This window comes from Corylus avellana, chromosome 5 (assembly GCF_965113065.1).
Source record: "Corylus avellana chromosome 5, dhCorAvel1.hap1.2, whole genome shotgun sequence".
NCBI classification, from domain to species: domain Eukaryota; kingdom Viridiplantae; phylum Streptophyta; class Magnoliopsida; order Fagales; family Betulaceae; genus Corylus; species Corylus avellana.
The window spans coordinates 25,362,225-25,386,788 of NC_142494.1; the positions used below are offsets into that span (position 1 = coordinate 25,362,225).

Sequence of the window (24,564 nt, forward strand, 5' to 3'; positions counted from 1 at the left end):
AATAATAAAATAATTAGATAACGTTTAGGGCATTAACATTATTGTAATGCTCATATTTTCTTTCCAATTTTTTTTTTGTTGTTGGTGTCAGGAATGAATTATCTTGTTTTACATTTTCTTCAGATCTTTTCCTGGGTTTTATTACAACAAACATATTTGATTGTAGGTTGGGCATGCTGTGGGGCATTGGTCTAGGTTCTAGTCCCCAACTTCATTATTCATAGATGGCACAATAACCCAAATATGTATACATAGAAAAACAACTTCTGATTATAGGTAGTTGAATGAGGCAAACAATATAGATTTATTTCCTTTCATCAAACAATTGGTATAATAAATATTTTCAGTTTACAATGAACCTTAAATAATGATTGAATACATTTCCACCTAATTAAAAATGCCTAGTACCATGTAATCCACCCAGAATGCAGCAGCACCCATTCGTGTCTGAACCGAGGAATCCAGGTGAGGATACTCTTGTCTCTCTCATATACTAGTGCAGCCCAATGCCTTGATCGTCTCTCGACGCCACATTGCAGTCTCAGGATTAAATCTCAATTCCCATGTAGGCCAGTAGTGCAAATCCTGCTTCAATGTTAGTACCCGAGGCTTTCCATTCAGGTGGACTGTCCGCACACGAACGAACTCCCCATGTTCTAATTCCTGAATTGCGTTAAGAGGAGATCATCATAAATAAGCATACCACTTGCTACACATGCAAACACACACTTGTATCCCACAAGAAGTGAAAGGTTTTTAAGGCCCCAAGTCAAATTGACCCTTTAAGAAAGTGACAAAATCCCACAGCTTCTATTTTATATCAGGCGCCCAACAACTTACAGACAAGGTCCACGCACTGGTTTTAACTAATGCTAAATGCCTCTGCCCCATAGTATAGCATAAATTAAGATACATGCTCTCTGTTTTCAAGAGAAGCCACAATGTTTTTATGTTTTCCAATTTCCAAGTCGCTATCAACATCAAGTATTTAAATCAAACAGAAACAAAAAAGAAATTAAGGGAGTGGTGGGTTAAGGGGAGGGGGGTGTTGTAGAATTTTCAAATCACATAAGAGGCACGCACATGCGCACGAGTGTGCCACACACACGCATACACATGCATATATTGAAATAGAGCAGGGGAGGGAGCTAGCGGATATACCTTTGTCACATTAACAAAAGCATCTAAATCAGGAGTCGGTTTTCCATTAACTTCAACAATCCACTGAAGTGCATACAGACCATACCTATGCACTGGACTGCCGTGGCACCACCTGGTAAATTTCACAAAGTTATGATCCATGATTAGTTGAAACTTTAGAAGGGAAAGTACCAACTTTTATTAAAGTGTAGAAGAGTAGGAGAGGCGATTAGCTAGGCTTGGCCCCGGGTTCGGTCAACAGTGAGTAGAAACACGATAAAATTTGTTGTCTTGTGATGTTTGACAGGCATTAAGCTGAACACTTACTACTAAATTAGCCTTTTTAACTACTTTTGTGGGTGTAAAACATTTCTATACTGCATCCAGAAACAAGCAGTTTGCAAACACTTGGTCGAGCTACTTGTTAGTGAGAATGCCGACAGAATAGCTATTGTGTATTAAAATTAAATATCCTTCATATCACTGCCAACATTCTAAATGTTTGCTGTTATGTCCATATCAACAAAAGCATAAGATATTTGTAATGAGCAAATCTCATACCTCGCCACATACACACCATGACCTTCTTCAGGAAGAAATCCAAGAGCACGTACTGCTGAATGAGGATCCTGAACAATACACCCACACCAATTTATCACACGGGTTGTGCCAATCCCATCCCTAACATCTGTCCCCACAAGAATATCAATTTCACGTCCCTGGCAGACCACACAGATGAAATTATTAATAATGATTCATTCAGTGCTCCTCATATAAGGATTCAGTGCACAATAATATGAAGCAGATAAGTATACCTACGCAATACCTTCCTCAAGCCCTGTTCCTAAATAAATGTTAAAATAAAAAATGTGAATCTACATGGAACGTATTATTTGGTTACCTGCCGAAAAATGGTCAAGTTAAGCTTTCCATCATTGTTATCACATTTGTCTAATGCTTGGCAAGCAGTTTCTATGTCATGGAAACATGTAACTGGCTCTTTGTCGATTGCCAAGATCATGTCTCCTTGTTCCAGTAAATTTTCAGCTTGGGATCCAGCCAAACAACCTTTCACACGTAAAACCTGTCGTCTGATTGGATCTTTCTTGACAAGAGCCTACACAGAACATTCACTAATTACTAAATTATAAAATAGGGATATTGGTATTACAATAATATTTATCTAAGAAAGGAAATAAGGACACCAAAGCAACACAATAAAAAATAACTTATCACAACAACAGGCGCACAATTCCAACATCTAAACCTGGCAAAATCAATGGTGTTTAGCCAGAACAATACATAAAGTGAAACATAAGTTAATAAGCAAGATAGGTTAAAACTGGTCACATACATCCACTTATAAGGCTTTGGCATTGATAGACCAAGAAAAAAATATTCATTTTGCATCCTCAGATCTGTTTCCGCTATTTTATACATGTTCTTATGTTCTCTCATTCCAATTCTGCTAGGCCTCCACTTAACGCCGCAAAGTTCTTTTTTTTTTTAGTCTACGAGTCTTCAAGTAAAGCAGACAACTAAATTCAAGAAAAAGAGAAAAAAAAAAAAAAATACACAATTTTTATCACTCATTAACCAAGGATTAATTAAGACTATAATGATAATCAAAATATGACCAGTTAAATCAAGTTTGAAATTATTAAAGGCCACACTTCTTGCAGACTATGTTACTAGAACTTAACAAAGAAACATTAATTCTATTCGAACCTACCAAAATTATTGAACGTCTTTAATGTTCTATTACTAAATTCCATTGTCTAGGATACTTCATCAACACGTATGTGTTTTAGGAACCACAATATTAAACTTGTATAAGCCATTATGGACTCACAATAAAAAGAGAATTAAATAAACAAACCATTTTCCTTATCACAAAGATGAATGAATTCTTAAGTTTAAATCAAGGGAGAAATGCATTCACATTGCATACTAAAAGAAGAAAAAAGAAATGATAAACTATTTGCTCAGGAAGAATACGTACTTGCACCCAATCATCGCCCAGTCCAAAACTCCGGGCCTTTGACAGCAACGTAGGATAAAGTTCAACCTCTAAAATTCTAACGAGTGGCATGGGCCTTCTGACACCATTTATGAGAAGAGGTGGCCCCTTTGCACCAGATATGATTTTGTCAAGCACTTGGCTGATTGTATATATTGGGATACCTCTGACAAATTGATGATCCTCGGACGTGTTGCAGCCAAATTTCAGCTGAAATCAGTAATTTATCTATCAGAGTAAAGCGATAATGAAGCACATCAGAAGAAGAAATTTTACAATGGAAACCTGAGTTGAAAAGCTTCCCCATATAGCTTGGACCCTTCCATGCTCATCAGTTAACGCACCCGAAAATGTACTTCCAAAATCTGAGATACAGAGAAGGGTAAGACATCAGAAATGCATCAAACTCAACATCTGGACAAATAAGATCTACTTTAATAACAGAGTGAACTTGCCAGTATCAAGCTCGATGACTTCCATGTTGGTTGCCCTATACCGTGGACAATCAGCTGAGCCAATATTCAATGCAGCACATGGATTGGTCACAATGGATTTTCTGGATGTCGCTTGCAGGCTTCTACTTAACCCCACAAGATACACCGAGTCGCCACGACATAATGCAGGCTCTGTCTCAAAAAGTATAAGAATGAATATGCATATATTAGGTAAAACAACTGTCATTGGACTTGGAAATTCGTAAAAGCAGATTTATTACTTCCACGCATGAAAGAAGACCAGCTGTATGTCTGCTAAAACATGGGTAGTGATGCAAAAGTGTGACATGGCAAAAATAGACTTTTTTTGGAATATGGAATCTGACCAAGTCACTATAAAGCGAACAAATGAAAATTGAGGAAACAATATGAAAAGTCAAGCCTACCAGGAAGTAGCTCAGCAGCCCGAACAACGGAGGCACCAACTGCTCCTAGAGCAGAAGGATCATATGCGACAAGAGCATAATTGTGAACAGGGTGGAGAAAAACAACCTATAAAGAAACTGGGCAACTTAAGCAGAATAGTAAACAATGTTTTTCAAGATTTATAGACATCTAAAAAATTTACCTCCCCGGGAATTTCAATTGGAAAAGCAGCAAAAGACAGCATCACATCAGATGCAGATATTGCAACTGTGTTCTTATCAACCACCACAAGTCCCATGCTTTGAGAATGATATATAATGACACCAGTCCCAAAAAAATGTTGTGAATGGACACCATCAAGCATACATGATGGTGGCACATGGACCTGCAAGTATAAAAACCATCTTATTAACAACATGTAAGCTCTCGAAAGAAACACTTACGTAATGAGAAAGCAGTGAGCCATCCATGCCAGCATGTTTGACCCATTGAGAGTGTGTTATATATATAAAGTAAAATATGGAAGAATGACTCTCTGAACCAAATATAGTAGTAACAAAGATGGAAACGGTGCTTCAAAACTAAAGACTAAAGAAAAACAAAAGCCTCTTGTAGATTTCGATTGGATGTGATCAAAATAATAACACCCCACATTCCTGGTATAAGCAACTAAACAAATGAACCTATGACTTTATCTACAACCCATTCTTGTGCGTGTTGGTTGTGGGGGGGTGGGGTGGGGGGGGGCATCATTTGGCCCAAAGACCACAGACTCCCTGGATTGGAGGGGCCTCATCTGTGACATACCTAAAAGCCAATATGACTTGCACTAGATACCAAAGAGGTGTTTGCTCATCACTGGAAAGTACAAGTTAGTGACTTTACTTTAAAACGGAACTATTAAGATTAATATTTTTAGGGATGGTTTTAAACTTGCTTTGCATATGATACTAACATTTGTATAACATATGTTCACACTTGCGTGAAGCGTGATCCTCTTCCTAGAAAATTCTGGATAATTAAACTTAAAAGGGCCAAATTGGCACACTCATAAAACTCAAAAAGGAACATTACTTCAATTCAAAGCCCAAGGATTAATTGATGGGAATCTTTAATGCAATAGGCACCACAAACTTTAATGCAATGGGAATCTTTAATGCAATGGGATTAATTGAACAAGGTTAGAGGGTAAAGTGTAAAAACCTTTAATGCTTACGTAACAAGAAAAAAGCAATAGGCACCACAAACTAGTTGGGTAAAAAATCCACTAGGCGATTCAACAAATTTAGGCAATTGATTGAAGACAACAATGATTTTATAAGATAATTACCTCAAACATTACAAGAGTGGGCTCTATCACACGTTCAGAAAAAGAAGCATTAGCGGCAGTTGCTGTTGCTGTTGCACCTTGAAAATCTCTTAAGATAGCATTTTGTGCAGTGTTAGGATCCTCCAACTTAACTTCTCTGGTTTCAAGCAAGGTACAGTCAGCAACAACATTTGTATTAGCAGACAATTCCTCTTCCACCCTTCGTTTCTTTGTACCAACAGAGTCATCCCGAGGTCGTGTTTCGTCACAAGTATCTTCACAATTTGTTTCCATACTGGTAACACCATCAGTCAACTCCTGGTTGTTACTCTGATGTAAGTCTCCCATACAATTAGCCTCGCCTCTCATTGAAAACATCTCGACTGCCAGACTCCCAGCATCATTGATACCAGGGGATAGTAAAAGGGAGTCAGATTGAAAAGCAGGCTTTGCAATCCACAGACCAGTACTATCATCACGAGTGTATATTTGCGGAGGTGCATACCATTCATGCCGATCAATTGTGACAAGTACAGACTGCAGCCAAAAAAAGTCAGAACAATCAGGAAAAACTACAAGGGGAGGGGGATGAGGGGGGGAGGGGGGTTGTTGAGAGAGAGAGATCTAAGAATAAATGTTATTCTAACAATGAATACAAGTACATAGCACAGAGCACAGAGCACAGAGCACAGAGCATACAACAGAAGACCCAAGGAAGGACAATTAGTGCCACTCATGCTTACAAGTGTGATCATATCAACCAAGACTTCTATGGATAAGATCTAAGAATAAATGTTATTCTAACAATGAATACAAGTACATAGCACAGAGCACAGAGCATACAACAGAAGACCCAAGGAAGGGCAATTAGTGCCACTCATGCTTACAAGTGTGATCATATCAACCAAGACTTCTATGGATAAGAGTCAGCGCATCTATGTGCTAAAACCAGGGGAAACAATCTAATTGAGAAAATAGCCACAATAGATGAAAGAACCAATAGGCCTCAATAGGTCCATGAATATTGTCCTCTATTAGTCAAACAATAGTAGTCATTGGAGTAAACCAAACCAGAAATCAGTAATAAGTGTCAATTCACCATTGTGATAAATGATCAATATACTGTAATAACTAATCATCACATACCTTCCTCCGATGACGATCCATGTAACTTATATACTCCAATGGCACTCGAGCACCCCTAGAGAGCTTGAACAGAATTGCAATTAGTTCCTCAAGACATGATATTTCTTCGCCAGCAAATTTTTTAATAATGGCATGGCGAGGAACTCCTGCTCTAAAGAGCATATATCTGCAATAGGTAAAATAATATCTCCATTATATTTAAAAGGCCTACAGTGTCAAAGTACTGAAAGCAAACACATATTTGTCCAATTTTTCAATATGATTGAATTGCATGCCCATACTGTAACACAAACTCAGGATTATTGGCATGAAAGTTAGTGCCACAAGTTCAAAATGCCTTATTGAGAGTCTTGACAACTCAGGCACAATTTAGCTGGCCACTCTTTCAACTCATATTCTACACTAGTATGTGATTAGACCGAAAACATTTCTGTGAAGATCATCAAAAACAGGGGCAAATTAATTGTAAGGGGGCTCCAGATAATTACAGTATCGAACCCTATGCTACCAAAACTTCTAAAGAAATGGATGGAAGGGTTTTAAGAAAGTTAAATAGTACAATACATAAAATACCAATACAACAGATGCTGAAGAACAAAGCTTTTTCTATCAACATCGAACTGTTCGAAGTCTTGGCAGAACAGTCCCAAAGCACTGGGTGGAGCTTCTAAGATATCACTCAGCAGTCCTCTTAGGCAGCTTACTACCAGGTTGGGCTAGCTCATATATTAAAACCCCACAATACTTATTTATTACAGTGACCCACTTAGGGAACCATGGAATATGTTATCAGGCAACATATCTTCTACCAATATTAATTAGGGAGAACAATCATTCTAGTCTTAAATTATATATTTGACAAAGAGGTAATACAAAGTACAAAAGATCAACATAAATTTGCAGATTGTGCATATGTCAATAGATGAATACACCAAAATAATTAGTAACATTAATCTTCATACAAAACCCATTCTCTGCAATGTGCACCAACTGGATTGAGAGAAGTGGCTTGGGTTAGCTGGGTCCTTACTTCTAACTGACTTTGTTAGATAAGCCTTGACACGTTCTGTTTCCAACAATTTAATAGTTGGCCAAAAACATGGCACTGACTATCAGTGGTAATACATGTTGCAAAAAGGGAAACAAACAATAAGTATTGTTTGGAAATAATGGCCACAAAGGAGGCTACATCTCTGTCTATGAATCTACTGGTTGGAACCATAACTATCAAGGCTTTCAATTTTGTTCATCCTTTTAGGAGGTTCATTTCTTAGGTGTAATCATGTATTTGTGCAAAAAATATGGGAAAAAAACCAAATGTTCAGTCCATTGCCCAGCCATAATTTCATGAAGCTGTTGAAGCCCCTTGACTGCAGGTTGCTGGAAAATCCAAGGGTGCTGGTTCAAAGGATTGGGATTTCTAGAAATTCAGTTTGTAATTCTTTATGAGACTTCTTCTACACTTTTAATAGCTTCTCTTATTTTGGCAATAAAAATTGATGTTAGTTATCAAAAAGAACATGTAAATTTTCATACTAGATATAAATAAACTTACCCTGGTTCTGTAACATATACGAGGCCACAGTGGAAACGGAAATTTCTGGCCTACATCAAGTAAATATAAATTAGTTATAATGTCTTCTATAATAATAAGAGTTACATAAAATACATAGGTAGCAGAAAGCAACATTGACCACACTACAATTTAGCAAAGCTAAGTTCAACAGGTTTGGCTTCACACTAATTGAAGGTCAGATTCAAAAAATAAAAATAAAAAGAAGAAACTGATGTAACAACTGAAGCATCCTCGCTTCATTCAAGAAAGGTTTAAACTGATAGCATTCCAACAAGTTGTGAAAACCTCCGCCTGATCTGATCACATGCAATAAATACAGCAGTGCCCCCGAATGAAGCAAGAGCAACTGGGAGAGAGGGAACTTGCTTAGCAGCTTTAGAAAATTACATTTCCTAAGTCTCAAACTGATGCATGCCATGCATGAAATGATCATCCAATCACAGTCAAAACTGATGAATCAACTGAGAGTCTTGCGCAGCCAAGAATCTTATGTCAAAAGGACTAGCGATGATGAAGGAAAGAACAGGATTTTTAGCACAATACGTAAATAAAATGGAGGATAAAAAGTTGCCACTCTTAAGAAGCAAGCAATAATTACAAATTGCAGCCTACCTGTTGATAGGAAAGAGGGTGTATCACTGCGCCACTTACTTCTAAGAAGTAATCAGGAGTTATTGAATGTAAATCCTGCACCTGAGGTATATATAGAAGATATTAAATTTTGCAATAATAAAATAAAAGTAAAATGGAAAACTAATAGAAAGCTCTGAATATAACCAAGTAAACAGTACATAGAAAATAAATTGTATCGGTAAAATCTAATATGCCATTGAAGGTGGGAGCTAGCACAGAAAAAGGATGAGCATCCATAGACAGGGTGATCCAATGGCCAGCCCAGAAAAACCAAAATCTTGGGGATTGAGCCTGAGGTTTTAGCCTTTAGGCAAAGGTTGGGTGCTTTTTCTTAGCCCAAGCTTGACTATCAGCGGCCTGGCCCAGCCCAAAAGTTAACAGTCTTAACCCAAACGACTTGAGCTACAATTTTTCTTTGTTAAAAAGGAGGAAATTACAGCTTTATCTCGTAAAATTATACAAAACTCTTTCTCACTTTCAAACTGAAAACTCTTCTCAAATATCAATCATCCAAACAGGTTTCCAACTGACTCCCACCATTAATACATTTTTCAAAACAAGCCACAAAATTATTTTCAAAATACAAAACACAAAACACATTTTAAAAACAACTAAACACATGCTCATTTTCCAGGTGTGGAGGCTGCCTTGTTACATTTTTTTTTTCTTAAAAAAAAAGAAAAGAAGTGGAGTCAGGTGTGGTGGCCTATGGTGGTGGCAGCCACCGCATTGGCTGCCAAAACCGTTTGGCACAGCAGTCACCACAAGATCTGTTTGGCAGTCTCGTGATGGCCAACAGATTTGTTTGGAGACCCCGCAGTGGCCAACACCAAATTTGAGAAGCAGATACCATAACAGCTGCCAATCTATCTAGCAACCTCCACAGGGGTGGCAGCCACAAGCCATGGAGGCCAGCTGCAACAGGCCCAATAATTTCTTTTATTTAAAAAAAAAAACACACACACACACACTTGTCAGTTTATTGTTTTTCAAAAATTTTACCAAACAAATATTCTTTTGTGACCCCACTACAACACTTTTTCAAATGTGACCCCCACCAAAACACTTCTCAATTTTCACATTTTTCAAAACCCAAAGCACTTCTCAAAACTTTACCAAACCAACCCTAATGTTTTTTTTTTAGACCTGGGACCACCACTTCTCTCTAAGGCCAAGCCTAATAATTTAGCTAACATATGGTATTGGTTCAGCAGCCGCGGCCTACACCATTAATCAAGGAGAGGGACACAATACGAGCTTATTTCATTTCCTGAGATTATTACACGCAAAACAACCATAATAGAGTTCAGCCTTTAAAAGCCATGTGATGTGTATAGACATCATTGATGCTAATTTCCGTATTTCATCCACCCCCCCCCCCCCCCCCCCCCCCCCAAAAAAAAAAAAATTCTATACTATAAAATGAAATACATGCAGACTTTTTCATGCAACCAAGGAAAAAAAGGATTAAGAAAATAATTAAAGTAGTTTATCTTTAAGTAATAGCTCAAGAAGGGTCTTATATTATCTAACTAGTTGAATATTGATGAGTCAATTTGCAAAATTTTAGGTGTCTCTTTTCTGCCAGGCTTTCCCTTTAAGCCCTTGCTCAGGGATCTAAACCACATCTATGAACATTGCAAAGGACCTAATCTTGATGTCATATTTGCAAAACTGACCCTTAGTCCAATAGTCTTGGGTCCATGGTTATTCGCAGTCAACTCCATTTGGATTTCATTCTTATTCATGCCACTATGGCCCTTATATAATTAACAAGCTTCATTAGTCACTTACTACAGCTACTGCTAGGTGTTTGCTGTAAGACCTACAATTCTATATGGGTCAAGAATTTCATAGACCAACGCATAGAGTGGCTCTAATGGTTTCTAAGTGAGTCTCACCAGGATCAATATCAGCATGCAGATAATGGTCTCCAAGTGAGTCTCACCAGGATCAAGTTCAATATTTTTCACAGCAAGCTATGTACCAGAATACCTTAGTACACTTTTCTCTAGAAAAAGTAAAAAGGCAGTAACCAATGGTTACTTGAACATTAGCAAAACAAAAAACCAAATAAAGTAACTCTCACCACCAAGCTGACGGTCACTGATTTGCCACCCCTTTCAGTTTGTAATTCAATGTTCTGGTTGACACTGTCATCAAGCAAAGTCTCCAACTTCAAGAATTGAGTAACCACCTGCATTAGGATTTGCATGCATTAAACCAACTCATGCAAGAAACAGCTCAACAGTAGTAGAAAACAATATCTACTAAAAAAAAATATTCTTCTTCAAACTAAGGCATGATTATTCAAGGCTATTTGCCCTTTGTTACATAATGAATAATGTCCAAATGAAGTTGCACAACTCCACATGAGCAAAAAAAGCAGTAAGGATGTCCCAATGAATGCGTGGAAAAAAAATATATAGAAAAAAGAGAATATTGGGGCTTGTTAGAAATCGGCTCTCTTTCAATTATCCCCATCACCAAAAGGAGAAAAACAAAACACACACACACTTCTTCATATCAGCTTCTATACCCGGCTCGGGAAAAAAATAATAACAACAGAAACATTATGTTTCCAAAATTTCATCTTCTATAAGAATTACTGGAAGCTTTTTTTTTTTTTTTTTTTTTTCTGTTTTTTTTGACGAGTCAACTAGTGCTGCTTTCTAGTAATGAGTTTTATATAACAATGCAACCAACAAAATAGTCCAGCATTTACAATATATGATTAAAATCATATACAATAGCTCATTGCAATAAATCAATGAAGTCAGGAGTAAATCAAGGCATAACTTACTTCCCCATTCACACGAACAAGAACATCTCCTGGCTCCAAATTCTTATGAGCCGGGCCACCAGGCACCTGAAACAAGGCCAAGACCATATGGGTCAAAAACTCACAAAACTTTACCTTTAAAATATGAAGGTTACATTCAGTATGCAGAATAAACCTCTGAAATAGAATAGCTATTCCGTAATTTGGTTTTTTGTTTTGTTTTGTTTCTTTTTTTTTTTTTAATTCTTAGGAATACTTAATCCACAGGAAAAGCTATCCGTTCCCTATGGGATAGCACATCGATTAATCTTCCCACAAAAACACTCAACAGAGAACAATTGAATCCTCTCTCTCTCTCTCTCTCACTAACATCATAGACAATTCTGGCATTGTTGTTGAAGCTGAAGCTGAAACTGGGAAAGATAGATGCTTTGTTACATTAATTACAGGTCCGCTAAGCCTTTTGTCACTAGCTGAAATAACAAAAACCGAGAATTCTTCTCTTAAAGCTAGAAGAATACACAATAAGCATATCAACCAGGACCTATGGAAGAAAACCATTTCTGAATAAAGGAGATTTTAATGATTTTGTAGAAGAAAGATATGCCGGTGTAGGTAATAGTGGTGGGAACACTACTGAAAGCTTTGGGGAGAATTTAGACAAGTACTGCTTTTATGTATGTGGCATCATCAGGCATGAATTAAAAAAATAGTCATACCATAATTGTTTATATTTAAAAACTAGAGAAAAAATGTCCTTAAAAATGTGAATTAGAATTGTATTAAAAGGGTGTTTTAGAAAATTTGGCTACAATATGATTCCATTTACCAGCGTATTGCATTGTACATTTGTACCAAACAAAATAATACATATTTAGTGTTCGATTTTAGTGTTACAACCAAATTCAGGAATAGGAATAGTTATTCCATTCGAGCTTCTTCTATTTCTAGTAATAACTATTTCTTTTCCCAATGGAATAGCATCATTTCGTGTATCAAACGTACCATATGAAAGATATTTTTTTGATAAGTAATTGAAAAATACTAAGAAAATTATAATAAAGTTTAACATTAGAAACACAAAATCTACTCTCTTTTTATAGGAAAAAAAAAATCATACAAGCGTACTTACCACGGAGTCAACAACAAGCATTCCAGTTTCCCCCGCTGGAGATGCATGTCGTACCACCTAAACAAGTCAAAAGTACAATAAGGAATCAAGGAACCCCAATTTTATCAAAACATTATTTGGAAACAACGCATGTGTAAAGGTAGAGACCTGCTCTGTTTCACTATGTAGACCAAGCCGACGTGTCTCATCAAATCCTTTATGGAGAAATGTTGCCTATTCCATGGATTACCAAATCCAAATCAAACAACAATAAATCTCAGATATTGTATACAAAACATCCATATTTTCCAAACCGAGAAAATAAAAATTTGCATAACTAATTCAACGTTTTTAACACAACTTGATAATGACACCACTGGCACATCAAAGATTTTTGAAGTGAAAAGCATCATTAACAGCCACTTTAAAGATCAGGAGAAAACAACCACTTCACAGTCTACACAAAGGACAACTTTTTCATAACCATTTTCTTTATTTTAGGTAAGTTGTCATTTCCTTCATATGACTCAGTATTCACTGCCAGAAGTCGGTCAAATGAATGGTGTACGCATGTCTCTATTCCTTTTACTAATTTCCTAAGTAAATTAACTCAGTGATCAAACGCAAGAGTGCACAAAATTCCATTCTCCCACCACCCCCACACACCCAAACAACAAATGTCCTCAATGTTCAGCTGATGTACTATAGTTTCCCAGTCTTAAGACCCTATCTTGGTATGTGCTTAAATAAAAATTATAAAAATGCAGCATGCTTTAGAAGACAAGCAATAACACAATGATTTACCATGACAGTCAAGTGAAAATTAAATTCTGGCCTAATCAACAAAATATGTTCAAACTTGTCTAACGTGGTACTAGTGGAAAAGTAAACAATTAAAAAAGTAAAATTACTGGTAGGTAAGCTCTGCAAGGATAACATTAACAACAAACCTGAAGCGTACCACGAGGAATGGTAACTGCCTCCCATTTATTTACATAAGAATCACTGCCCTTCTGAAGAAACCTCAATGCCCTCACAACCTGCCAATCAAGCCGCTCTATGTTTAGTGCCTAATTTGAATTACACGCTCCCCACTAGAAGGATTGTGCTTGATATCAATTAGAACTGGAAGCATGGCATAAAGGTTCAGCAAATATACAAGAAGCGCTCACTCGTTCTAAAGGCAAAAAGAACGCTGATGCACTCGATGACTTGCTCCCAGCATTCAAAGCCACCGCTCTGCCTTGCCAATCAATAACTGGGGAACCACTAGAACCACCTTTAGTCCCAGATGCAGCCTGCAAGCAACCAAATCATTAACTAAGAAAGAAGAACGTTTAGGCTCAAGCTGCAAAAATGCAGATCAATAATATGGTGACAGACAACCAGTAAGGAATGTCAAAAATCAGTTATAGCAGAATCAAGAAGATGGCTCTTCATGACAACTATGTCCCACAAATTAGCAGCAATTTTAATGCACCATGGAGCATTATAAGATGTCAGGACCTTCTATCGACTGACACCAAAAGCCCAAAACCATAAAAGCGTAAATTTGAAGGCTTTTTAGTGCACACACCAAGCATAATTTTTTTTGATAAGTAATAATGCATTAGAATAGCGCAGAGGGGCGTAATCCAAGTACACAGGAAGTATACAAGAGAGCGATTAAGAAGGAGAGAAAGAAGAAGAAGAGAACATAAAAAGAAAATCAAGAAAATTGATTACTAAGGGTGCAAGCCAGCCTGCCATCCAAGTGAAGAGAGTATACAAAAAGAAATGAACAAGGACCTCAAGGTTCCTCGACAAATCCTCAAAGCATCTAGCATTCCTTTCCTTCCATAAACACCATAAAAGACAAAGGGGAACCATTTTCCACACCACTGCACTGCGGGATTTACCACCCTACCACCAGCTCGCAAACATCTCCTTTACGCTTCTAAGCATAACCCAACACATGTTGAACCGAGAGAAGATAACATCCCACAAAGTGCGCGCAACCCCACAATGAAGAAAGAGATGATCCACAAACTCCCCTTCTGATTCACACATACAACATCGGTTAATCACAACAATACCTCTCTCCCAAACATTATCCAAGGTAAGAGATTTTCCAAAGGCGGCCGACCAAGCAAAAAACGCCTCTCAAAGGAACCTTGGTGCGTCAAATACTTTTCCAAGGGAAATGGTTGGGCTCTTTAAGAACAAGCTTCCTATAAAAAGAGCGAACCTCAAACTTCGCTTTTCTTGAAGGAATCCACCACATCCGATCCTCCCCTTCCCAACGCATCGAGAGCGAATACATGAGCGAGAAAAGAGAGGCTAAGACCATCTCCTCCCAATCTTGAATCCTACAAGTAAAGGTAACATTCCAAAGAACCCTACCTTTTAAACACTCCCTGATATCCACAATGAAAGCATCCTTATTACTAGCAATATTGAAGAGAACGGGAAAAGCCTCCTTGAGAGAACTCGCCACACCAAGTATCCTCCCAAAATTTGACTTTCGACCCCAAGCCAGGATCAAATCTAAAGTAACTTTGAAACAACCTCCAGCCCCACCTAATGTGTTTCCATAACCCCACGGTCCCCACCCCATGCGATCCACAAGGGACCTTAGAACGCCAACCACCCCAAAACACCCCATACTTCGCCACCAAGATTCTTCTCCACCAAGCCTCTTCCTCATGAGCAAATCTCCACAACAATTTCCCCAAAAGAGCTTGATTAAATAAACGCAAACTCCGAATCCTTAAACCACCCTCAGAAACCAGAGAGCAAACCTCGTGCCAACTGACCAAGTGGAACTTAAACTCATCATTGAGCCCACCCCATAAAAAATCCCGTTGGAGCTTCTCAATGCGATTCGCCACAGTAGCAAGGATAGGAAAAAGAGACAAAAAATAGGTAGGGAGATTGAATAAGGTGCTCTTGATGAGGGTGAGCCTAGCCCCCTTGGACAAATACTTACGTTTCCAAGGGGCCAACCTTCTAGCAATCTTCTCCAACATGTCCTCCCATATAGCCAAAAGCTTGAACGAGGACCCTAGTGGAAGACCCAAATACTTCAAAGGCAACGAACTAGTACCACATCCCAGAATACCAGCCAAATCACCCGCCTCATCCGTACCTCCAACAAGGACCAAAACAGATTTGACCCGATTTACTTTTAACCAAGAGATAGCCTCGAAGCCAATAATAAAGGCTTTTAATAAATCTGATTTGGTTAGGAACAGCCCCACAAAAAACCAGCGTATCATCAGCAAAAAAAAGGTGAGAAACAGTTACCCTGTCAGGCTCTCTAGCTCCCACATAGAAACCATTGATAAACCCCCTATAGATAGAAGCATTAATCATCCTACTGAACGCCTCCATGACCATGATGAACAAAAAAGGCGAAAGAGGATCGCCTTGTCTCACCCCACACGAGCTCTCAAAGAAGCCAGAAGAAGAACCATTAATCAAAACTGAGAACCGCACCGACGAGATACAATGCTCAATCCATAAATACCATTTCTCACCAAAACCGCACATTCTCAACAAGTAGAGTAAAAACTTCTAGTTCATATGATCATAAGCCTTTTCCATCACCAAGCATAATTAAGTGGCTCAATAGTTGTGTGTGTGTAATTGGCCTCAAGGAGAGGGGAAGGAGAGATACGAACTAGTGATCTCCACTTCGTGAAGCAGCATGGTCTCCAGTCGATTGAGCTACCCCTTGGGGCAAAGTGGCTCTGTAGTATAATATGGCAACACACTTAACAAAACAAATTCATTCAAAAATTACGAAACATTAATTCCATTAAAATATTTTCAAAAAGCCACCTCAACACTACTTATTTTCTTCCAAGGAAATGAAAAACTAAGAGAAATTCTTCACATTCATACACGCATAGGATTGGTTGCTAAACTCTTGCATAAAAGACAACATGAAATAGCCACCAATGTACCAAGATTGAAGAACTGGAAAATAAAACAATTAGATCAGAAGGAAAATGAATCCACTGCCAAGTTCCATTCAGCAGAATCAAACCAAGATCCAAAAACTATTGCTAGCTTTCAAGGGAGAGAGAGAGAGAGAGAGAGAGAGAGAGAGAGAGAGAGAAACTAAAACAATAGAGGGAACAAGAGAATATACTACCTATCATCAAATTTAACCATTTGAAACAATAACTATTTTAAATTTAAAGATTAAAAAAAGCAACAAAAAGCAAGGCCTGCAAATGAAAGTGGACAAACTACTAATGTTATCAATTTCAATTTCAAACGTGCTAGCAATAAATGTGGACATGCCTGGGCATGAACTTCTTGTTTTAGTTTTTAAATATCATTGGGAGAGCTTGAGTGAAGTTGAGAAGATGCTAAGCCCCGAATGAACATAATCATAACTCCCAGAAAAGGTCAATTACTCAATAATTTAGTCTTTGTTGCCGACATAAAAAAAATAAGAAACTATCTTATTATAGGTAATGATTAAGATACTTACTTGCATGTAGAAAGTATTGAAGTCATTGTAGCCATCCCTACACCAAATAACAATCATTATTTACTACTATCGGTAGTGAACACATCATAGGTACACAAGCATGGGAATCTCAGCTTGGTTTAGAATTATAATTCCTGCATAACAAAGGGCTGACAAGAAGCCATGACCAGAACCTCGCAAATTGCATCACATTCTTAAGAATTTCAATGGCAGAAAATGGAAAATATAATATCGTAACTCAGTTTTAATGAAATAATCTCATCTCACCACCAATAGATGTAGAATTTGAATACGCACACAACTAGATCAGAGAAACAGAACCAAAAATCTATAAGAGACAAGAATTTCAAATTTGCTCATTGATGTAGAATGTGTATACACACTCTACTAGATAAGAAAAAACCACGACCAAAAATCCCTAAGAGAAGATTTTCTAATTTGCTCAAGTTGATGTCAATTAAATGTCATTAAATTATGTTTTCCAAATGTGCATTTCTTCAAAGAGTAAAGCAAACAAAATAGAACTTTCGTAGAGATACCACATACTTTTTATAATGAGGAGCATCTCTATCTAATCGAGCAACAGTGCCAGCCAAAATGGAAACCTGTAAATTCAGCATCAAATCAATGAAGGAACCTTGATGGAAAAAAAAACAGTATTAGAATAAATTAAATTCCCATAATCTTATGATAGGGACCAGATGCAAAATATATGTAACATCGAGAACGAAGCTATGACAATATTCCCTTTTTTTTAGCGGGTTGGTAAGCAGGAACCAAACACGACAAACATAGACTACATGTAGGCCACCACAATCAAGTTCTCACAATAGTTTTACCAGGAAAGTTGAAATGATAAATCATTAGCAATTGCACTAACCACTACCATGTTCAACATCAAACACATATATAGATATATACCTGCATGCATACATAAACTTAATTTCATGAATTACATTCCTATACAAGATCATATATACATAAATATCTTTGGACATGCATGTAAGCCTGCATGTGTGTTTGCCGGTTAAAATTTTGAAGCTGCAGAGACATACAACAGCTAGAGCAGGAGTTATAACCACCATCAAAGTGGCCTTGTCTCCACTAATTGGAGTCACTCTATTTTTATAAATTATGATCATCATTTTAGCTCTACTTACAAATAAGGGTTAACTTTATATTCATAGCTTGGTGAAACATGTGAACCCCGACCGCACGTGCATTTATAAAATTAAAGACAAATAGAAATGAACCCAGACCCTAACGGTTGGAGATAAAATTAGATGGTTTTGTTAATAGTATCAAACCTGGACCGACCCAGCCAGTCAAACTAGTGAACCAGTCACTCAAAGGTTCAAGGTTTTATTTGGATCACCAGTCACACAATAAAACTTACTCAATTCACCCAATTCTTTTACAAGTTTGAGCAACTCAACTTATAAGACTCTGTTTATCATTGATGAAAGCTTAATACAACATGGGTCTTGTTTGACAACGCTTTTTGGGGGAGCTTTTTGCTTTCTAGCAAAAAAAAGCAAAAAAACAAAAGCATTAACAAACAACTCCAAACATAAAATACTTGCAAAACACTCAACTTTTTTCGATAAGTAAATTATCTATAACAAAACACTCAAAACTACTTTCACCTTTATGTGACATAATCACTTTTTCAACCAAAAAGCAAAAGAGCAAATTTTTTTTTTTCTTTTCTTTTCTTTTTTTTTTTTGGCCACCCTGCGGGTAGAGTAGTAAAAGGAGACGATGTAAGGTCAATGCTTTAGGTGGGTTCCCCATTTGCCTTACGTAGGAATTCAAGAACATTTACTCTTTCCCTTCATTTTGAGATGCCATTATTATCTCAAATGGTAGTATCAATGGATTCCTTATAGAGACGTCTTTCTTCAATGCTACCTCTTCTATCGATTAGCAGGCATAAGAGGAAGATTGCCAAGGAGATGCTTAAACCTTGCTACTATTGAGATTATATAAAAAGAACAAGTAGAACAGTTTTTGGAGATTAGTTGGAAGCCATCAAGGAGCAAAGTTCAAGGTCTCTAGCAGGAAATGGCTCAGCTGAAATGAGGATATTCCGATGGATGTAATGAAAGGCAATGCAATTCAACAGGTGCTTCTTCCTCCTCTCCTAGATAACATATTCCTTTGCAGAATTTAAGCCATCAACCAAATTCTTTGTTCTAAACAGGTTTTGGTTGTTGTATATACACAATCCTGCTCATTATAAGATCAATAGTATCAATGTATCATAAGACATCAATCAGACTATCTTCATTTTCTTAAGTTCCATTGGCATTTTGTCATGCTAATAGAGTAAAGGTGGTCAGTCTGCTGGTCTCTAGCAAGTGAAAGTTAAGATTTCTCCAAAATTCTTTAATGAATGAAAATAGACAATTAGATCAGAAAGGTTTTTGAAAGGCCTATGTACTTAATTTAACCAAAGAATGTATTGGCGCTCTATTTGTATGGCCCTGGATTATTAAATGCATTAATTGATGGTAAAAGAGTACTTCAGTAACTGTATGCTACTTGAGGCCCTGGATTATGCCGAGTAAATGTGTCATTTAGAACTATGTTTTAGCTTTTCATTTATTGCTTTCTTCTGTGAAATCGCCAAAGCTTGTTTCTTGTTCTATACATGTGATTCTTGCAGTGTCAAAAGGAATTTATGAGCAAGCATGCATCTTAAAGCTAACTAAAGCTCGACTGTCATCTACAAAATATCCCATTGTACAGGAGTCCTTGACATATTTTCTGACATCTAAAACAAAACCATGCATACAGAAGTGGATAAGACATGCAAGCATCTGCAAACTTTTACCGAGTCTCTTAAAAAGTTACAAAAAGATTGGCATAATCAGTTTGTTATTATACCCTGAGAAGTAGAAAGAATTAAAATCCCCATGTAAATATCTCAAAAATTAATCAAGCTCTAAGAGTGATTTCCAGTCAAAATTTGATGTGAATACCTTTTCACCACTATCATTACCAACAACCCTAATTTCCAGTCCAACACAAGCAGCCTCGGGAGCAAGAGGAATCTCCTCGTAACTAAGAAACTGGATTGCACCAGGATCATAACGAAAGAAGCCAAAATCATGCACCTAGAAGATTGTTCATGTAAAGTTAGTGCCACTGAGAAATACACAGGAAAGAAAATTTGTTGAAATTTGAGTGATATATCTATTATTTGTGTCAGCATAAGGACAATAAGGCATACACATTAACACAAGCCCTGTGCTAGCCAAATAAATCATCTATACACTATGACATAACTACAGTATAGATCATGTTGAAAGCAAACTAACTTAATTTTCCAAGTGCAATAGCTCTGAAACTCTTGCAGCATTTCAAAAGCAATGTGAAAAGAAAATGAATACGCGGAAAGAAACACAAAAATATATAGACCAACAAAATTGACCTGCTCCTATTTGTGGCAGCATTTTTAACTAACACAGAAGGATATGAAATTAAAAAATAAATAAATAAACTATACCAAAGTATAAGAGAAAAATAACAGAAAACTAGAAAGCTAGCCATTCCAGATATCATAAACAAAGAAGCAAAACAAAAACAAGACAATAAACTACAAAACAAAAAGTACACATTTAAAATTGTTATTTGGACCTCAAAACCACAAATAAGGGGGCCATCACATCAGAAATAGTGATCCTGGTCTAGTAACTATCAAGACATTTTCTCCCCTCCATAAGGGTGATTAAAGAAGACTAGAAGAATAAAGGTTCTTCCATACCAGCAAGCTATAGATTGGAAACTAAAGGGTTTGCTAGATGAGCCCTAGGTGAGCTCAGATTCTCCAATTCCTATTGCGTGAGTTCTAGTTATTTCTCTCTCTTCCCTATTCCGGTAGATATGGCTAATAGAATTGAAAAGCTTTCGAGGGACTTTCTATGGAAAGGACTTGGTGATGAGTTTAAATTACATTTAGTGAAGTGGTCGAAAATTTGTACTCCAGTAAAATCAAAAGGATTCGGGGTAAAAAATCTGATTTAGTTTAACCAAGCCTCATTGGGTAAGTGGTTGTGGCAGTATGCTACAGAGAGGGAGACTTTGTGGAGATTGGTGGAGACTTTGCGGATGTCAGTGGTGGATACTAAGTATGGTAGTTTGATGGGAGGTTGGTGTTCTAAGGAGGTTGTCAGGCCCTTCAGAGTAGGAGTGTGAAAATGTATAAGGAAGGGGGGGGAAGCTTTATCTAAATTTGTTAAGTTTGAGGTGGGAGATGGATCAAAGGTGCGATTTTGGCATGATTTATGGTGTGGGGAACAGGCCTTGAAGATTGTTTATCCAAAATTATTTAGTATTGCATGTTGCAAAGATTCGTGGGTTGCAGGTCATTTGTAGTTCCGAAATGGAAATGTTCATGGGAATATTTTCTTTACAAGACGAGTGCATGATTGGGAGGGGGAAGTGGTTTCTTCTTTCTTTGAGTTGTATCTCAAAAGTAAGGCAAGGAGGTGAGAATAGAATTTGTTGGATACCTTCTAAAAGGAAAAAAAATTAAGCAAAGTCCTACTTATGTGTGTTATCCATTCCTGAAACTTCCACTTTTTCGTGAAAGAGTACTTAGAAGGTTAAGGCTCCTTCGAGACTAGCGTTCTTTGTGCGGACAGCGGCTTTAAGAAAAATCTTGATTTTGGATAACTTAAGAAAAATGAACGTTATTGCAGTAGATTGATGTTGTATGTACAAGAAAAGTAGGGAATATATTGATCACCTCCTTCTTCATTGTGAGATTGCAAGAGAATTATGGAGTTCACTTTTTCATTTTTTTTGGTGTTATTTGGGTTATGCCTAGAAAAGGATGAGAGAATTATAGGTGAGTTGGAGAGGACAAATGGGAAAGTGTAATGCTTTGGAAATGTGACTGTTGGCTCATTTATGTCTAATGTGGTGTATTTAGAGAGAACAAAATGCAAGGAGCTTTGAAGATCAAGAGAATATATTGTTAGAGCTGAAAAAGATGTTACAGTCTCTCTACACATGGATAGCAACAATCAATAGCCTGCCCGTTTCAAATTTTTTCGAGATTTTAGGATTTTTGTTCCTCCTTTCCCTATATTAGGGGTTTATCTTGTATAGTTCTATATATTATGATTTTACTCCTATGTGCTTTTAATGAATGTTTTGAGAGCTCGAACAGGGGAGGTGAGAACTGAATTATTTGTAAAAACAAAACTAAAACATGCAAAAGATCAACAGAAAGAAAAAATGTTAAAAATATATATATATATATACTAATGAGCTTCTTTAGCACAAACTCCAAGCAGACCAACGCTAGAGATCTATTACCTCACCAAGAAGCCAAACACCATTCCACACCCAAAGATCAAATCAACTTTCCATTCAAAAATGCTACATAACTTGCATGAGTTTTCACTCACTTACATAATTTAGGAAGGTACCACTAGTCTTCTTTTTGGGGGCAGGGAGAATATAGTTCACACCCATTTTGCAGCCATTTGGATTTTAAAACTCCAGCTTCCAATTATTTAACATTAAAAACCAAGTTATGGCCTGTTTCCAATCCAAGGACCTCCATTAGCATTTGCATCAATCTTTGAACGATTTTTTTTTTTTCTTTTCACATAAGCCATCCAATTTCTTTTTCATCACTTATGCCCCCCCCCCCCCCCCCCCAATTTCTCTCTACCCTCCCCACCATGGAGGGTCCAACTTCCAAGGCCGGGGTGGTCAGTTGAGAGAGAGAGAGAGAGAGAGAGAGAGAGGGAAGATAGGAGACAGAAAAAAATAGTTTAAAAATTCATATAAATGCTAATAAAGGTCTTGCATTGGAAATGGAACACAACTCGCTTAATGTCAACAAATTGAGAATTGAGGTCTTAAAATCCGAATGGCCTAAGTACAAGACGTGTCAAATATATTATCCATTTTTCTTCTATAACTAGTGCCGGAATCTTTCTTCCTTGTTAATGTCCACCAAGTATCTTTTGTGATTTCTACGTATGTCTTTTAAGTTTTAACAAAACAAGAAAGAGAACTCACCGGATCTCTGTATATAGGATGCACCGGAATTTCTTCACGGTTCACGAACGTGGCCTCTGCAACTACAGGACCTACACAACCAGCAAATATAAATTAGTGAACGAAAGCATAGATAAACAAAAAATACAGCCACAGGAACAGTCCTACAGTAAAACAAATATAAAAGCCCTCCTCCGTCTCGTCGCACCCAAAATTCCAACGGCTTTTTGGGTTTTGAAGTGCTTCAAGTTCTTCCATTTTTTCCCACATTTTCTCAGCGACCAAACAAAGAGACAGCGCAATTGAAGAATCATTCTTTATTCTTTAAACTGATGAGAAGAAATGGAATACATATAACTACCGGGCTTGACCACATGCCGGTTGGTGAGGATAATCCCTCGGCGCTTGTCGACGACGAAGCCGGTGGCGTAGCTGGCGCCTGCAGACTCGGTGTCGAAGGCGCGGCAGGCGGTGGTGCGAAGCACGACCACGGCGGGAACGACCTTGTTCAGCGCCCGCCTCCAGTCCTCTGCCGTGGCCACGTTCTCGCGAAACGGCGGGTCGATCTCCATGCACAGCTCGTCCTTGGCGGTACTGGCCCCCTCCACCAGCCCCATCGCCTCCGATCCTAGCCTCTCCAACGGATCACCCATTCACAGAATAGCGCTAGGTCTCGTTGTTGTTGTGAACTTTTCTCGGGAAAGTGAAGGAAAGCGAGAAAAAGTTTAGGGTTTTAGGGTGGGGTGTGCGGAATGGGTGAATGAAGAAGAGTTGGGGAGTGTACTTTAGGCGTGTCGCGTGGGTGTGTTTGCTTTGTTTGTATGTGTTCCTGTTGGTGAGGACTGACTCCGAGGTTCTGTGATATAGACATATAATAATAGTCATTTTTAGAGCGAGGCGGCCAATGATTTGACTAATAGTACACAAATTTCCATTTGCTCTTTTCATTCACCCATTTATATTTATAGACGTGTTCCTAAAGATCCTTCACAAATTTAATTGTGATATAATATAAAAAGTAAGATGTGTGTAATATTACTCCAATAATTTTGATTGGTGAGATATTAGAACAAGGGCAAGTATGCATTGGCGTTGGAGACAAGGTCACAAGGGTGTCTTTGGGAAAGCATTCTATTTATTTATATAGTAATCAAAATTGATTAATGTCACATAAGGGTAAAAATGATTTTAAATCTCTTTTGAGAGAAAAGTGAAAAAGTCGTTTGCTAATATGAAGAACGTGAAGGTGAAATGAGTTTTAATTTTTTTGTGAGATAAAAGCAAAGAAAATTGTTTGATAATGTGAAGAAAATGAGCGTGATTTTTTTTTTTTCTTTAGATAAACGAAAAAGGAAAAATAGTGGGTTGCCACATAAATACCTTTTATTTCATTTAAAGTATAGATAGTCCTATTTCTAACTCTCGAAGAGGGACTAGATTTGAAGTCTTAATTAAATAATAGGGACCAGGTCCTGATAGTTTA

General features: G+C 37.5%; 1 protein-coding gene across 1 annotated transcript; it reads right to left on the reverse strand.

Moving 5' to 3' along the window:
• Positions 1-285: 285 nt before the first annotated feature.
• DEG7 (DegP protease 7) lies at positions 286-23,924 on the reverse strand. Its single transcript, XM_059593897.2, has 24 exons — positions 23,443-23,924; positions 23,103-23,173; positions 20,045-20,179; positions 17,607-17,665; positions 17,061-17,097; positions 13,750-13,875; positions 13,528-13,617; positions 12,746-12,811; positions 12,599-12,655; positions 11,488-11,553; positions 10,774-10,881; positions 8,664-8,744; positions 8,031-8,080; positions 6,476-6,641; positions 5,351-5,866; positions 4,223-4,405; positions 4,041-4,146; positions 3,616-3,786; positions 3,446-3,525; positions 3,143-3,370; positions 2,042-2,257; positions 1,702-1,859; positions 1,162-1,273; positions 286-663 (listed from the first exon to the last, which is right to left on the reverse strand). The coding sequence occupies exons 1-24, from the start codon at positions 23,732-23,734 to the stop codon at positions 487-489; spliced, it is 3,351 nt and encodes a 1,116-aa protein (XP_059449880.1). The 5' UTR covers positions 23,735-23,924; the 3' UTR covers positions 286-486.
• Between the last annotated feature and the right edge of the window lie 640 nt (positions 23,925-24,564).